The sequence below is a fragment of the Ananas comosus genome, linkage group 2, assembly GCF_001540865.1.
Source record: "Ananas comosus cultivar F153 linkage group 2, ASM154086v1, whole genome shotgun sequence".
Lineage (NCBI taxonomy): Eukaryota > Viridiplantae > Streptophyta > Magnoliopsida > Poales > Bromeliaceae > Ananas > Ananas comosus.
The window spans coordinates 1,613,202-1,629,819 of NC_033622.1; the positions used below are offsets into that span (position 1 = coordinate 1,613,202).

The window sequence follows — 16,618 nt, forward strand, 5'->3', positions numbered from 1 at the left end:
AGATTATTAATTACACAGTCATTTTGATCGCATGTTTTTGCATATAATCTTTATTTTCTCCCTTTTTACTATTGAGAACTAAGAGTGAAGATTGAAGAGTAGGGCAGATCTTTCTCCGTTTTTTATTTATTGCGTCCTTCGTTTGTTAGGATAGAGAAAATGAATTTCATCGCATTTTGAAACTATAGGAAGATACATAAAAGAGGTGCGACCTAAACAGCTTTATAATTAGTTAATTCAATCGAGAAGAGGAGTTTGTTGAGTTATATGATAATGTTTACTAGGTTTAATTGGAAGAAACTAAAAGTTCAGGAGAACTTCATACAGTTTTTCCAAGATCAAAAGATGGAATCTTCAGTGGTTTAAATTTCGATCTTCGACTATAAAAAATGAGCATCAAACACTGCTAACAATTGAGTCAATAGATGCATGCAAAAATGAGCCTGTTCTCCTGTTACCAGTTGCATTTAGCTATTTGCTTTTTAGTTGCATCAAACAGAACCATCAGCAGAGCAAACACTTAAACCATTCTTATTCAGCAAATGCAAAATTTCGAACTTTAGATATGCCCTTCTTATACAATCATGCCTCTTCTACAACAATCTAGGAGTGTAATTTTACATAGGGAAGTGTCGCAGAAAAAATAATTTCCAAAATAGAACACATAAACCAACAGGACCCAATAGTGTTAGTCTTTCAGGATTCGGATTCAAGAACAACGAAGGAGACGAAAATTGCACGAATTCTTCTGTCCGGGAACACTTTGTCCTAATCACTTTGATGATACGTCGCCGACCAACTTAAGGATCACGCTGAAACCAAACAAGGAAAATGTAAAGTGATCATTAACATTTTTGCCCAAGCCTTATTCACATTAAAGAACACGAAAGAGCCTCCTTACCCACGTAATAATACTATTGCCGCCACAAATATTTACATAACAAAGTCGTCCCGATTACCATTCTCCTTACCAATCATCTACATGACCGAAGCAAAGGACAAAAAAAAAAATCTGCAGAAAGGAACAAGTAAATTAGTACTCTGAACATGGTGGGGAACATTAATGACTGAATCAGATCTTGAAATCCGAAAAACCTGTATTTGTTCATTTTGTGTTATACCTCTTAACATAAATTAATCAAGGTTACACTCTAATTTTGACTCTATTGAGCTTTTGCTGAACCTTCGGTAGCTGCTGTTTCCTTTTTCTTGGACTGTTCCTGCCCTTTCTGTAGGACTGCTTTGTTCGGCATGAGAACCAAGAAAATGTTCCGCTCTCTGAAATTTTTGCTCTCTTCAGTCGCAAGCTAGAATTGCAATTCAAAAACAAATCATTTTAGTGTATTCATCACCTTAGCAGTGGCCATATAGAGGAAACAAGTAATCTTTATTTTCTCATAAAAATCGCATGCAAATAGCATCGTTCTAACAAAAAATAAATAAAATAAAATTCTGTAAATTAGACCAAATGAGGCATGGCAAAACAAGCAAAACTTCATAAGAACCCTCCTCTCATTGTGGCCGTCACCTTGTTTCATCATCTTGAAACATCTCTTAAGTCTCGAAGGTTTCGCTTACTTTGATTTATAAAACATCGCATTTCACAATAAAGCATACTAATGTGTAATGTCAAACCACAGAAATTATCTATTAAAAAACTGAACAAATTAAGTTTACTGATAAGACTACTGCTTCTAAAAGTATAAAATACCCATTTTTCCTATGAATAAAAAGGCAGAATAAAAACGTTTAGCAGAAAGTGCGAATCATCAAGGCTTTAAGCAGTTCATGTAGAGATTACAAATCAAGCATCAGAGAAATGAGGAATACAGATAATTTTAAATTGACGCAGTTCAATACTATATGCAGATGCTGAAAATCGAGCCTCAGATCTTTGAAAATGAGAGTTAATTTTAATTCACAGTAAATTACAGTGGATGACTTCAAACTAAACATAATCCTTTTCTGTTTATTTTTCATGTTTTATTTTATTTGCTAGTTGAAGGTATAGCATCAGGAAGGTCTGATGGGCCATAAACAAGTGTTCTGGCCGATGAAGATAAACACTTTTGACAAACTAGAGTCCGGAGACAAATGTTACATTTTATATATAGGTGAAAAGTTATAGTACAAACACTAAGGCATAAGACGTATTGCACCCATAATGGTAATGTATTTCAAAAAATTGCCTGTCTATATTCAATCATTACCTCTCCAATATCACTTTGAAAACGTTTAAGAAGTTCAATAGCAATGTTTCTGAATTCATTTTCCCGGCCTTTCAAGTTCACAATGACCTTTACCTGCAAAATGAATTGGAAAACACAAGTTCACACAACATAGCGAGAGGAATGGTTTTAGCATAGGTGATATAAACAATTTCATCAACCTTGTCGCCATCTTTAAGGAATTTTTGGGCAGCCCTCAGCCTCACAGAATAGTCATGAGAGTCAATGTTGTACCTGAATTGAATTATCTAGTTTAGCCAGCAAAACATGCGCAGAAACGGACAAGGTACATGATAATCCTTATTACTACACTTCTAGCAAGTATTCAGATTAAATCCTTATTCTTCAGCCCTTTCTCTAATTTAAGGCAGGAAAAAAGATAAATCATGCTCATCTTTGATCCATGAAACTACTAAGATTTAATATCATCCAGTTCTAACCAAAATTCTGACAATGCAGTGTTTAATTGGGGAATGGTAATCATGAGGGTAGGGAGTTATATCTATAATGAGAATTTATCTTAAGGTTTACCATCCTCGTTATGCTTGGTAGGGGATAATGGGGCTAAGGGGTTGCCCAGAGGAATAGTGCAATTCAATTCCTACCTCAAGGAACTGCTATTATGTGATATCCGCATAGTGTTTGATGGAATAACAGCGATATTTAACATTATCTTCACTCTTCTCCTCAAGCAAACATTCACTAAATGATCCATTATATTGCAAATTGTAAAAAAGAAAACTGAAATAACTATTTTGAAATAAAATTTGCACAAGTTTGATCAAGAACCTTAAATATACAATGTCCAATGAAACAAACAAATATGCAGTTAAAAACAATCTGTAGAGCACCTGCATGATTGATTGATCCCTCTGAATGCAGGTATTAAGTATGTGTAGTTTATCCGACACGCTTTACATTTTGGGGAGCACAAAGATTCATGATTGTTAAAAAAATAAAAAGGCAAATCCGATGCGGTAGATTCAGATAACTTTTGTTGTCATTATTGCCAGAGAGTTAAACATATAAAATATCAACGGCAGAAAACAATAAGCAAGAAAAATTTGAGATGCTAAATTGCTAATAACTGACAGAAGTCATACCCCATTTTAAGCTCCTTAATATCCACTCGATTTGCTGCAAAAATAAATGTGTGTAAGTAGGCGCTGTATTTGCCATGCTACAAGTAGAAAGGAGGAAGCATGATATCCAGTAAATTGTATGGAGTAGCCTTCCATGGAGGTGAATTTACCAGCCGATCTTTTCTGTTGCACCCTTTTCTTCTTTTGCTGTTCATACTTGTGCTTTCTGTCAAATATTTAATATTTTGATATATAATGTTACATTTGCAGTAGAGCATAATTCGATAAAATGGAGCAACATAAAGAGTCGATAGATTGTTTGGTCAAAATGAAGGTTACATTACAACTTACGAATCACATAAGACACAGTAGGCATTTGAGCAAGTAGAAAATAATGAATTACTATTGCAACTTATATATAAAAAAAAAAGAATTCCAATTTGGCAACTACAAAAATCCCACCCTTTTTTTCATTTTTGCAAAAACATAGCATTTTTTTGGTTTGCAACTTTGGCCTATTTTTCAACTTTTGCAACCAAAATGTCCCTATATAACGCAGGGCAAAGATATTTGCATTTGAATGACGGATGCACAATTTGCAAATTAGTTCAAGAATATGCATCATTCAAAACAGTGAGCTGTGATCATGCTTCATGCAATGGAGGGGCAGTGTGATCTAAATAAATTAAAAGTGAACATAATTTGCAAAAAAAGAAAAAAAATCCCCTTTTTTGTAATCTAGTGATGAGTAAAGAGTAAATGAAAGGTAACTTTATCATGTAAAGACATACTTGTAATCCATGTCGTCAAAGAGTCTGAGGACTGGGGGATCCGCATCTACTGACAATATAGCCTGAAACAAAACGTGTATCAGGCAATATTCTAGCCAGTTGAATTCCACATTGTGAGACATTGTATCAGAACATAATGTACATACTAGAAGTGAAAAACAAAAATGAAAATATCGACTAATTCCTGTTAAAATTTTCTGAAAGTGCATGAGCATAGTGATGGACTTAAAAGTACCAATATGGAGAGCTTAATTTCTGAGTGTTTTCCTGTTTCTTGACATAACCATAACTTTTCTGTAAGGATAAACCGTCTTTCAATGCTAATATATATAAGGTAACGAAGAGGAATGAGTGTTACAAGTTCTCATGATAAGTGCCTTTAATAATCTGCAGATCAAACTATCACTACATAACTATATAACCAGGCTTAGAAAAATAGAAATGAAAATAGACAGAAATGACTCAGCCGTCGACAAAGCACAGGAAGTGTGTGATGAACATGTAGCATAAGCAGAATAAAGATCATTATTTAGTAACAGCGAGATCAAAACTTTTGCTGTACCAGTATAAGATCAGCATCGTTTGCCATTCGGATGGCTTCATTTTTGGACACTACACCAATCTGCAAAGTATAAAGCAAATCGACTAATTGAGAACTTATTCTGCAGTACAGCACAAAATATAAAGCAAAACATAAAGAAAAGGAACATAATATACAACACGGGAATAAGACTAAATGGTGAGACTAACCATATTTTGCTGCTCATCCAAAAGCCTTACAGTTGATGACCTGAACTAAAACAAGTCAGTTCGATTAGGAAGTTATCCATTAGATGATACTTTTATACCCCCTTTATCTACTAGCGGAAGATATCAATTCAATTATGAAGTTATCCATTAGAATTTGGACTCCTACAAAACCTTTTGGGAAACAAAGGTGAAACCAACACTTTAATAGTTCTTGTCAAAAGTTTTATGTTAAATATCAAGCTACCTAATAAGACCATCCTTCACATTGTCTTCATAGAGGCAAACCAACAAACACTTTATATCCATCCCTTTCCGACAAAATCAAACTTTGAACATCAAAAATCTAAACTTTAGGCCTCATTTGACACCCCAATTCCATTTTTTTCCTTTTTTCTGTTGTTGTCAAAGAGGCAAACCAACAAACACATCTCAGCATCTTCTTCCACCAAAATCAAATTTGGACAATCAAAATCTAAACTTCATGCCTCCTTTGATACCAATTTCGCTTTTTTGTTCCCTTGAACTCAAATTCAATGCAATTGAACAACCCAAACATAAATCAAACCAACAATAGCAAAGATAAACGCCACATACTTAACCCTATCAAGATCGAGCGCGGGATCGTAGTCGGGGTCGGCGATGCGAGCATCCCCCTGCGGCCGCCTCGACTCGCCGTAGCCTCCCCCCGGCCGGTACCCTCCGCCGCCTCCGCCGTACCGCGCCACCACGGCCACCTTGGTCGCCGGGAAAACCCTACCCTCTCGAATCGGCTTCTTGGGGAATCGGACAAAGAACGAAGAACGGGAGACGGCGGGTTTCGCCCTATGCGGCGCGGGAGTGGTGGGGGCCAACGAAGGAGGGGGATTGAAGGCGAAATCCGTGACTCTCGCCATGGATAGTGCTGCTCCAAAACTTCGCCGAGGAAGATGACGAAGATGACGACGAGGGGCTCTTCCCCGCTCAGTAGCCACGAATTGGAGCGGGTATAGAGATTCTAGGATTAGGGTTTGATCGCATTCTCAGCAGTAGAGTAGGGTTTGGGCCATGAGAGGGGTAGAGAGAGAAAGAGAGACGTTGGAGGGAGAGGGGGAATTTGGAGGAACCTTATCTATTTTCTCCGCCATCAATAGTGATCCAAGTTTGAGACTTGGGAAACGAACTTGGGACTCGGGAATCGTGAAGAGGGGAAAACGCTTCGATACGGAAACAATAATACTCTTTTTATGTTAATTTCATACGTGTCCTGTAAATATAGTGAATGGTAAATAGTTTCTATAAAATTTAATTTATATATATTAATTTTTAAAAAATTTTAATACTTTTAAATATGTTTCTCTAATTTATTATTATTAAAAAATTATTTAAATTTTTAATTTTGCAATAACAAATATGTTCCTCCATAAAGCATAACAGTATAGTATAAGAGTGGTAAAAATACCAAATATTAATCAAATTAAGTATTTAACCTATAGCTAATTAAATTTTCTAATAGATTCTAATGATAGGAACATATTTGAAAATATCAGAACTTTTATAGAAACAATATATAAAAGTTAAACTTTGTAGGGATATATTTGTAATTCACTATATTTGCAGGGACTTGTACGAAACTAATCCTAATATTTTTATCTTGAGACAGGCTACTATATTATTAGTTGTACGGAAGTCTCCGTGTTCAATGATGCATCTTCTGAATCGACCACCAACTCTATTAGATTTGTTCAATGATGCATCTTCTAAATCGACCACCAACTCAATGATGCAACTTCTGAATCGACCACCAACTCTATACTATTAAAAGTATTTGAAAATCAATTTTTATTTTTTTTTATATTATTTGACTGGTGATCAAAAGGTCTCAAAATTGACAAGTTTAACGGCCGATATGATGCGTTTGTAAATTTAATGATATAAACAATCCAAATTCGATAAAATATTTAGGCTAAATTACAGAAAACCTTTCAGTCAAAATTCAATTTTTCACTTTTTTTTCCTATCATTTAAAAATCTATACTTTGCCCTTTTGTAAAATGAAAAATGTTCACAGGAGGTACAGTGTGAACTGTGATAACAAAATGACTATTTTGCCCCCCACCATGTTCACTAAAAAAAAGACTGAGGGTATTTTTGGCATAAAAAATATATAATAATATTTTATAAACGGAATTCTAACGGAGTACTAACGGCAGAGGATGAAGTAAATATTTTTTATTTTACAATGGAGCAAAGTGTAGGTTTTTAAATGACAAGGGAAAAGTAAAAAATCGAATTTTGACAATAGAGTTTTATGTAATTTAGCCAAATATTTATAACAAAACCTTCACTATTTATAGTAAGATCAATATATCTGATATTAAATTTAAATTTTTTATTATTTTTTTTTATAAAATTTTTATTTTTAGTCGTTTATTCTTAGATTACTCGTTTGATGGATAATGATGTCAAAAAAATTATGAAATTTAGTTAAATACTTTCAATAGTATTGATCGAGTCTAACAGTGTTGATCATCGATTTGAAGTCACATCATCGAAAGTAACTTGTAGTATGGAGGCCTTCGTACTATAGTATAGTAGTCAGACTCATTTTATATTTGTGATTCAAATTACTATTAATATTGTATTATACTCTTTTTGGTTCTATGTAGTAATAAAATATCGAATTGGTGTGCACGTAACGATTATACTATTCTAAAAATACTCTTACAAGTAAATTCTATAATATTTTATTAAATTTGTAAAATAGTAAAGAATTCGCTTGTTAAGTATAGTATTGCTCTTTTGTATTTGTTTGGTTTTGGCACATGTAGCAGTGTAATGTGGGTTGATGCCGAAATTGATTGGCCTAATTTTTTTTATTTTTAAATTTTACTATTTTTAAAATTTAAAGTTTATTTTTTATTTTTTAAGATTAGATTTTTAAGTAATATTTTACTATTTATTCAGTAATTGAATTATTTGTAAGTTCTATATAATTATTTAAAAAACATTTATTTGAAATTTGAGTGGGTTTTAAATTATATTTGAAAGAAAAAAAAGGATTTAAAAAATATCAATAAGAAAAAGTGAAAAAGGGTTTGACAAAGTACGTATATCTAAACAGTACTATTAGATTGCTCATATTTTATAATTTACTTTATAAATCTCTATTAATAAAATTTTTAGTCAGTTTTATTTTGATCTTTGAACTTTAAGATTGACATTTGAGACTTTAAACATTTAAAATCATTTCACCTAAATTGCGATCGCGAGATTATTGTTTGCATGTGGTTCATCAAATTTTTACTGTGCCATGAACTAATAAGTACTTTGCTATCCATCTTACACTTTTAATCCAATAGTTCATTTTTTATGTAAAAGAATTAAGGGCCTTCTCAATGAGTTCTCACTAAGATAATTTGGTAGTCGTATGATTCAAACTGCTAGTGAATTTTAAAAGGTTTGCTCCGTTCTCAGTAGTGGGAAAAAAAACCTTGAATAAAATGCCCTTCGTTCAACCTTATTGCACTTTCCCTAAAGGATAAATTACATAAAATTTTTCTGTCAAAATTTAATTTTTTATTTTTTCTTACTGTCATTTAAAAACCCACACTTTGCCCCCTTGTAAAATAAAAAATGTTCACTTCGCCTCCTGCCGTTAGTAATCTGTTAGGGTTCCGTTTATAAAATATTATTATATTTTTTTATGCCAAAAATGCCCTCAACCTTCTCTCCTGTGAATATAATGAGGGGCAAAATGGTGAGGGGGCAAAATGATCATTTTGTCATCATAGTTCACACCGTACCTCCTGCGAATATTTTTTCATTTTACAATAGAGTAAAGTGTAGGTTTTAAAATAATAGGAGGGAAAAGTAAAAAAATCGAGTTTCAACAGAAAAATTTTTTGTAATTTAGCCTTCCCTAAATTAGTCGTTCAATCTGATGTTGAAATTTGAATAGAAAACTTTAAAATTGAGATAGACCATTAAGATTCACAAATCACGAGTGGGGTGAATTATATGACTCATCAAACTGTCGTAATAAAAATTCATTGAGAAGCTTCTCAACTAAGTTGTGCTATCCAGTGGATGGTATGGTCGAAGTAGATAAATTTATGATACATAATGCAAGGTATATTCTTAGCATGCGTGATTCAAAAATTTACAATTAATTATTTTGCGCATTATTTTTATTTTACTGAAAAAAAATCTGCCATCATATAGTAAAATAAATTCTTTTGAAAACCACATAATATAATGATAAATATTCATAATAAAATAAAAATAAAATTATAAAATAATTACGTATAAATTTTTAAACTACAAAATAACAAAATAAAAATACTCTAAACCATCAAATATTTAACTATAATTTTTAAATTATAATATGGTAAATCATTATATAGAAAAAAAAAGGACTTTTTTCTTATTTATACCTAACTACTATTCAAAATTTTTAAATTTATTCTAAAATTACTAACTATTCTGTTACGACTCCACCTCGCCGCAACCCCGATGACGACCTAGATCCGAGGATGGATGGCGGTGAGGAAGAGCGTGGAGCTGGCTTAGCTAGATCTGATACTCGGGAGAGAGATTGATGAGAATCAGAGAGAATTTGAAAAGAAGAGATCCAGATCTGAGGGAAAAGAGGGATTGAGGAAGAAGAAGAAGAAGAAGAAGAGATTGGAATTTGAATTGAGAGAGTACTATTCCATTCATACCCTTACAATCGAATGCCTCAGCTACTTATAGCTACTGCTAAGGCTAAAATTGTAATTACATTCATATGCAAAAAATACTAAAAGCAAGTATGGTATTAAGTGGGCCTTGTTGGATCCACCTCCCTACTGGTCCGGTCAACTCCACCCAGATAGCTGGATCTGGTGTACTCCAAGGTCTCCTCAAACCGGTTCAGGTATGGATATTACAACCGCACCTTTATTGTCCTCTTCTACTTCCCCTCTATCCTTCGACAATGCCCTAGGCCATTCTCCATGTGCTTCCTCCCCTTTCCTCCCACACTTGTATTACAATCCCTCCTCCAACCAAACAATCCTTGTCCTCAAGGATCAAAGTGAGGAAATTGCTCCTTGAGGGACCCGTAGTCCTCCCAAGTTGCCATGGTGCTCGGCAGGGTGCTCCAGGTTACCAAAACTTGCGCCTTGGACTTGTTCCCCTTTCTCACTGTCCTCCTCTCCAAGATTTTCTCAGGCGCGGTACACAGTGTTTCTTCGTCCTGGCCGGGCGGTGCTTCTGGCGTGGCCTGTTTCCCCATCGGTGGGCTCTGTTTGAGTAGCGAAACGTGGAAGACAGGATGTACCTTGGACCCTTCGGGCAGCCGTAACCGATAAGCTACTGCTCCTACGCGCTCCAGGATTTCGTAAGGCCCAAAGTAGCGTGAGGTCAACTTAAGGTTCCGACGGGCCGCTACGGTTTGCTGTCGGTAGGGTTGAAGTTTTAAAAACACCAAGTCGCCAACTTTATACTCTTTATCCACCCTTTTTTGATCTGCCATTTGTTTCATCCTGTTCTGCGCCTTGAGGAGGTTTTCCCTTAGGTCCTGAGTCACCCTCTCTCGTTCACACCCCCACTCCTTAAGTTCTTCTGTGATACTCGATTGTAGGTTGGCCACTAAGTAGTTCGGGGGAGCTCGACCATAGAGAGCTTGGAACGGGGTGGTTCCGAGGGCTGTATGGAAATTGGTGTTATACCACCATTCCGCATGCGCAATCCATCTGTACCACTTCTGTGGTTGCTGAGAGCACAAGCATCGCAGATAGGTTTCGACGCACCTGTTCAGTCGTTCGGTTTGTCCATCGGTCTGAGGGTGGTAGGCTGAACCCATCGCGAGCTTAGTTCCCAACATCTTAAACAGCTCCCTCCAAAATTCACTTGTGAAGATCTTATCTCGATCTGAGATGATCTTGCTTGGAAGTCCATGTAGCTTATATATATTATTGAAGAAAGCCCGGGCCACAGTTTGGACAGTATAAGGGTGTGCGAGAGGAATAAAATGCCCATACTTAGAAAACCTATCCACCACGACCATTATGGAGTTTTTACCTTCCGATCGAGGAAGCCCTTCAATGAAATCCATCCCTATCTCCTGCCAAGCTTGTTGAAGTACAGGCAGGGGTTGTAACAGCCCTGCATAGGGTTGATTATCGATCTTATTCTGAATGCATGTGGTGCAATTCCTCACCATATCATCTACATCCTTCTTGAGACCCGGCCAATAGAATGTCTCTTTAATTCTTTTATATGTGGCTTGTTGCCCCGAGTGGCCCCCTAATGCAGAATCATGCATCTGTCTGAGTACTCGGTTCCTCAACTCTTCTCCCTTCCCAATGTATAACTTCCCTTTGTAGCGTAGTAAGCCCAGATCATATGTGTAACCTGTTACATCAGCCTTTTGTGTAGTCAGCTGCTCAATAAGTTTTTGACAATCCCCATCCTCCAGGTAGCTCTTCGAAATCTCAGTAACCCACTCTGGTACAGCTGCCGAAATGGCCTTACTACTTCCTTCTTCAAAGCCCCGGCGAGAGAGAGCATCAGCCGCTTTATTCTCCTTTCCCTTCTTGTACTGTATTACATAGTCTAACCCAAGTAACTTCAACATCCCTTTTTGCTGTATGGCCGTAGTTATTTTCTGCTCAAGCAAGTACTTAAGGCTCTCGTGGTCGGTTCGGATAATGAACTGCCTCGGGCTAAGATAATGCCTCCACTTCGACACCGCCATCAAAATTGCCAAGAATTCCTTCTCGTAGGTAGATAACCCCAGATTTCTTTTACTTATTGTCTTACTCAGAAAGGCAATAGGTCGCCCTTCTTGGGTTAACACTGCTCCTACCCCTTGGTCGCAAGCATCAACCTCGATGACGAAGGTTTTATCGTAATTGGGCATCGCCAGTACAGGAGCCTCAATCATCAATCTTTTTAGTTTGTCGAAGGCTTCTTGGGCACTGGAACCCCAGTGGAACCCTGATTTCTTAAGCAACTCTGTTAACGGTCTGCTAATGGCCCCATAGCCTTTGATGAACTTTCGGTAATAGCTTGTCAATCCTAAAAATCCCCTCAGTCCTTTTAGAGTGGTTGGTATTGGCCATTGCTGCATTGCTTCAATTTTACTTGGGTCAGTGGCAATTCCTTGCTGAGTAATTATGTGGCCCAAATACTCGACTCTCTCCTGACCAAAGAAGCATTTTGTTCTTTTGGCAAAAAACTTGTTTTCTCTCAAGATCCTCAGTACCATCTCTAAGTGTCGAGCGTGATCTACTATTGTTTTGCTATAAACCAGGATGTCATCAAAGAATATAAGAACAAATTTCCGCAGTAAGGGTGCGAATACCTCATTCATGGTTGCTTGAAAAGTTGCTGGCGCGTTTGTTAGCCCAAAAGGCATCACCCGGAACTCATAATGGCCCAAATGAGTCTTGAAGGCTGTCTTGGGAATGTCTTCCGGCCACATCCTGATCTGATGGTATCCTGAGCGAAGGTCGATCTTTGAAAAATATTTAGAGCCACCTAATTCATCAAGTAACTCTTCAATTATAGGTATAGGGTATTTATCCTTTACAGTGATGTTGTTGAGCTGCCTGTAATCAACACAGAATCGCCAACTTCCATCTTTCTTCTTTACTAACAATACTGGGGAAGCATATGGACTTCGGCTTGGCTGAATAACCTCAGTGGCAAGCATTTCTCTAATCAACTTTTCCATCTCGTTCTTCTGTTCGAAGGTGTATCGATAAGGCCGCACATTGATCGGTTGTGCCCCTGTTTGTAGCGGAATCCGATGATCTTGTGGCCTTTCTGGCGGCAGACCTTGTGGCTCTCTGAAAACATCCTGAAATTCTTGCAAAACAGTCTGAATTGACTGTGGAATAACTTTATGCTCCCCTTCGTTTACACTGGTGAGTTGAGCGAGGGCACAGCAACTTCCTTCTAAGTACTCCTGTCTCCATTGTTTGGCCGTGATGCTTCTGATTGCTCCCTTATCTACCAAGCCTTTCAATTCCACCTGCTTACCTTCTTTAGTGATAGTAACCGTTTGGTTTTTATAATCGAAAGTCACGGGACCATGCACCTTTAGCCAATCGATTCCCAATATCATGCCCGACCCTTCCAACCTTATCACTCGCAGGTCAGTCGCATATCCTTCTCCTTGCATTTTCCACGCAAACCTTGGACACTTCAACTTACTAAGCACCTTCTGCCCGTTTGCCACTGTTACTGTCAAGGGTGTAGTCGTGGTGATAGTCGCTTTGATCTCTTTAGCAGTGTTTATGTCGATGAAACTGTGGGTACTTCCCGTATCAACAAGTATAATGAAGGTCTTCCCTTTTGCTTCTCCTGGAATCTTGATAGTTTCTTGGGGATTTTCAGCACTCAATGCGTGCACCGACAATCCGCATTCTTCCACTTCCCTGATTTCCTGTTCACTATCCTCTGTCTCATCTTCCAAGCATTCTTCGTCGTAGATCTCATCATAAATCCCAGGGGTCTCGCTCGTAGCCTCCATGAAGTGTATGGTCTGTGTTTTGCACTGATGCCCAAATGAGTACTTATCCCCGCATTTGAAGCACAACCCTGCTGCTCGCCTTTGTTCAATGAGTTGTTTATTGACTGGAGATCTCTCTGTGCTCTTCGTGGGTGCAGTCGAGCTGTTGCTTTTGGAATTACTGCCAGATACCACACTGCCTTGGTTTTTAAGCCATATCTTGTTCTTTTTCATGACTGCCGCCAGATTCTGCTCTTGTAATCTAGCCAACTCGTAAGCTTGTGCGACAGACTTAGGCCTCATCATTTTGACTGCCGTTTTGATTTCCTCTTTGAGTCCACTTAAGAAACTCGACAAAAAATATCCCTGAGCGAATTGGGAGTCAGTAGTCAACAACCTGGATCTTAATTCCTCGAATTGCTCTTGATATTCTTCCACCGTCCCTTGTTGTGACAACTTATTGAATTCCTCGACAACATCGGTTAACCCGTTTGCATCAAATCGATGGCAAACCTCTTGCACAAATATTTCCCAATTAACTACTCCTTTTTCTGCAAGAAACCCATGGAACCATATGTCGACCTTCGGTTCTAAATGCATACATGCTAATTCCAGTTTCTGATGCTCTCGAATGCCATAGATATCAAAATATTTCTCACATTTCCGAACCCAGCTTCTGGGATTGCTCCCGCTAAATATCGGAAACTCCAATCGAGGAAATGGCAAGGTATGATTAACTCTATTGAATAAGTGGCATGAATTCATGTCCTCACGTGATGCTAAAGCAGGTGGGGTTGGTAATATACCTTTCTCTTCTTGTGCCAATGACCCTGTGGTTCCCTTGGACGAAGATCCCATCGACTGGTTGATCATGATCTCCATTAATTGCTCGATCTTCTTTGCCGTACTCGCGGAATCTTTACGCAGTGCTTCATAGAGGTTATGCTCTTCCTCCTTCATGATGTCTATCTTATGACTCAGCTCTTCGAATCTTTTGTTGTTCCCCGTGGATAACTCTTGGAACTGCTGCTCAAGGGAATGGATCTTTTCATCGAGCACCTTAAGCCTTGTGCCTTCCGCCATTGTCTTACTGACAAACTTGAATCGGTTACTTCTATCGGACCCGATGGTTGCCTGAGGAAATGACCCAACAGTAAGATCTTCCCCGATGATGATACCCTGGCTCTTATTCTCTAATTCTCACAATTACTGGTGATTGACCTTGTAATCCAGACTCCTCCCTGAGGTGGAATCAGATTGCGGCCAATTTCCTCCCTGTGTTAGCTCGACAGATCTTCGATCTGGAACTAACGTGGGATTCACCAGTTGCTCCCTGGGACCGAGACAGCTCTGATACCAAATTGTTACGACTCCACCTCGCCGCAACCCCGATGACGACCTAGATCCGAGGATGGATGGCGGTGAGGAAGAGCGTGGAGCTGGCTTAGCTAGATCTGATACTCGGGAGAGAGGTCGATGAGAATCAGAGGGAATTTGAAGAGAAGAGATCCAGATCTGAGGGAAAAGAGGGATTGAGGAAGAAGAAGAAGAAGAAGAAGAAGAGATTGGAATTTGAATTGAGAGAGTACTATTCCATTCATACCCTTACAATCGAATGCCTCAGCTACTTATAGCTACTGCTAAGGCTAAAATTGTAATTACATTCATATGCAAAAAAATACTAAAAGCAAGTATGGTATTAAGTGGGCCTTGTTGGATCCACCTCCCTACTGGTCCGGTCGACTCCACCCAGATAGCTGGATCTGGTGTACTCCAAGGTCTCCTCAAACCGGTTCAGGTATGGATATTACAACCGCACCTTTATTGTCCTCTTCTACTTCCCCTCTATCCTTCGACAATGCCCTAGGCTATTCTTCCTGTGCTTCCTCCCCTTTCCTCCCACACTTGTATTACATATTCTTCCAAAATTCAATCCCTTTAGTGAATCCTAAGAGAAATGGAGATATTAGAAGGAATTTTCTTAAAAAATCAATAAGAATATTTTGGTTTTATAAAAATAAATAAAATATTTTTTAAATTTTAAAGATCATATCTATTACTATTACTATTACTATATACTAAAGTTCTTGGACTAATATTACTGTGCTGCCACGTATCACCTGACTGCTTCGGTGCATCTGGTGCACCATCGATCACCCTTTCCTCATCTCTCTCCCTACCTATATATATATATATAGAGAGAGAGAGAGAGCGCGCTCCGTGCTACCGATAGCATAGTAGCCTAGTTCTATATATATAACTAGGCTACTATGCTATCAGTAGCACGGAGCGCTCCGTGTTACTAAGTTGTTTTTGATAATGCGGCTTCCAAATCGACGATCGGCTCCGTTAGACTTGATCAACACTATAGAAAGTATTTAGAAACTAAAATTCATAATTTTTTGATATCATTTATCTATCAAACAAGTAGTCTAAAATTGAACGGCTGAAGATAAAAATCTCATGAAAAATGATGATAAAAGATTTAAATTCAAGATCGGATATACTAATCTTACTCAAAATAGTGAAAAGAATTTTCTATAAAACTTTCATCGTATTTGGATTGTTTTACACCGTTAAACTCACAAACACACCACATCGGCCATTAAAATTGTCAATTTTGAGATCTTTTGATCACTAGTCAAATTATGTCAAAAAAATTGGAAATTTAGTTTCCAAATACTTTCAATAGTGTAAATCAAGTCTAACGGAACCGATCGTCGATTTGGAAGGCGCATCATCGAAAGCAACTTGGTAACACGGAGCGCTCCGTGCTACCGATAGCATAGTAGCCGGACTCATATATATATAATACTATATATATATATATATATATATATATGGAGAGAGAGAGAGAGAGAGAGAGAGGTATACTATCGGTAGTACGGAAGTCTCCGTACTACGAAATTATTTTCAATGATGCGACTTCCAAATCGGCGATCGGTTCTGTTAGACTTGATCTCCACTATTAAAAATATTTGGAAACTAAATTTCGTAATTTTTCAATATTATTTGGCTAATGATAAAAAGGTCTCAAAATTAACAATTTTCTACATTATGGATAAAATATACTATATTTGAATATTTAAAAGTGCTCACTCTCTCACTTTAATCTTTATTTAATATTACCGATCGTCCCTAGAGCAAGTGGCAAAGGGCTTGGTGGTTGGTACCCGAACCTAAGTTCGAATTCTAGTTGATTCACATTTCCAGTTAAGTTTATTTCTAAATAAAATAAACGAAGCGGGTAGCGTGCTACCTATCTCTAAAAAAAAAGAATTATTTAAT

The 16,618-nt window shown here is 37.4% G+C and overlaps 1 protein-coding gene across 3 annotated transcripts; it reads right to left on the minus strand.

Moving 5' to 3' along the window:
• Positions 508-6,041, minus strand: LOC109706492 (translation initiation factor IF-3-like). Of its 3 annotated transcripts, XR_002215221.1 has the most exons (11): positions 5,446-6,027; positions 4,852-4,891; positions 4,664-4,723; positions 4,102-4,163; positions 3,481-3,536; positions 3,332-3,365; positions 2,390-2,462; positions 2,211-2,303; positions 1,122-1,307; positions 902-1,012; positions 508-812 (listed from the first exon to the last, which is right to left on the minus strand). XR_002215221.1 is itself a non-coding variant. In XM_020227340.1 (10 exons), exons 1-9 carry the CDS (start codon positions 5,742-5,744, stop codon positions 1,164-1,166), a joined length of 861 nt encoding a protein of 286 aa, XP_020082929.1. In that variant the 5' UTR covers positions 5,745-6,027; the 3' UTR covers positions 898-1,012; positions 1,122-1,163. The 3 variants fall into 3 exon arrangements, 2 of the variants coding, with proteins under 2 accessions (XP_020082929.1, XP_020082930.1); XM_020227340.1 differs by lacking the exon at positions 508-812 and having other exon boundaries at positions 898-1,012; XM_020227341.1 differs by lacking the exons at positions 508-812; positions 902-1,012; positions 1,122-1,307; positions 2,211-2,303; positions 2,390-2,462 and adding an exon at positions 2,469-3,140 and having other exon boundaries at positions 5,446-6,041.

Coding starts and splice junctions, on each gene's coding strand:
- LOC109706492 (XM_020227340.1), bottom strand. CDS start 5,744: ATGGCGAGAGTCACGGATTTCGCCTTCAATCCCCCTCCTTCGTTGGCC. Junction 4,164..4,663: donor ACGATGCTGATCTTATACTG/GTACAGCAAAAG, acceptor GTTTTGTTTCAG/GCTATATTGTCAGTAGATGC. Junction 2,463..3,331: donor ATTAAGGAGCTTAAAATGGG/GTATGACTTCTG, acceptor AATTCAATTCAG/GTACAACATTGACTCTCATG.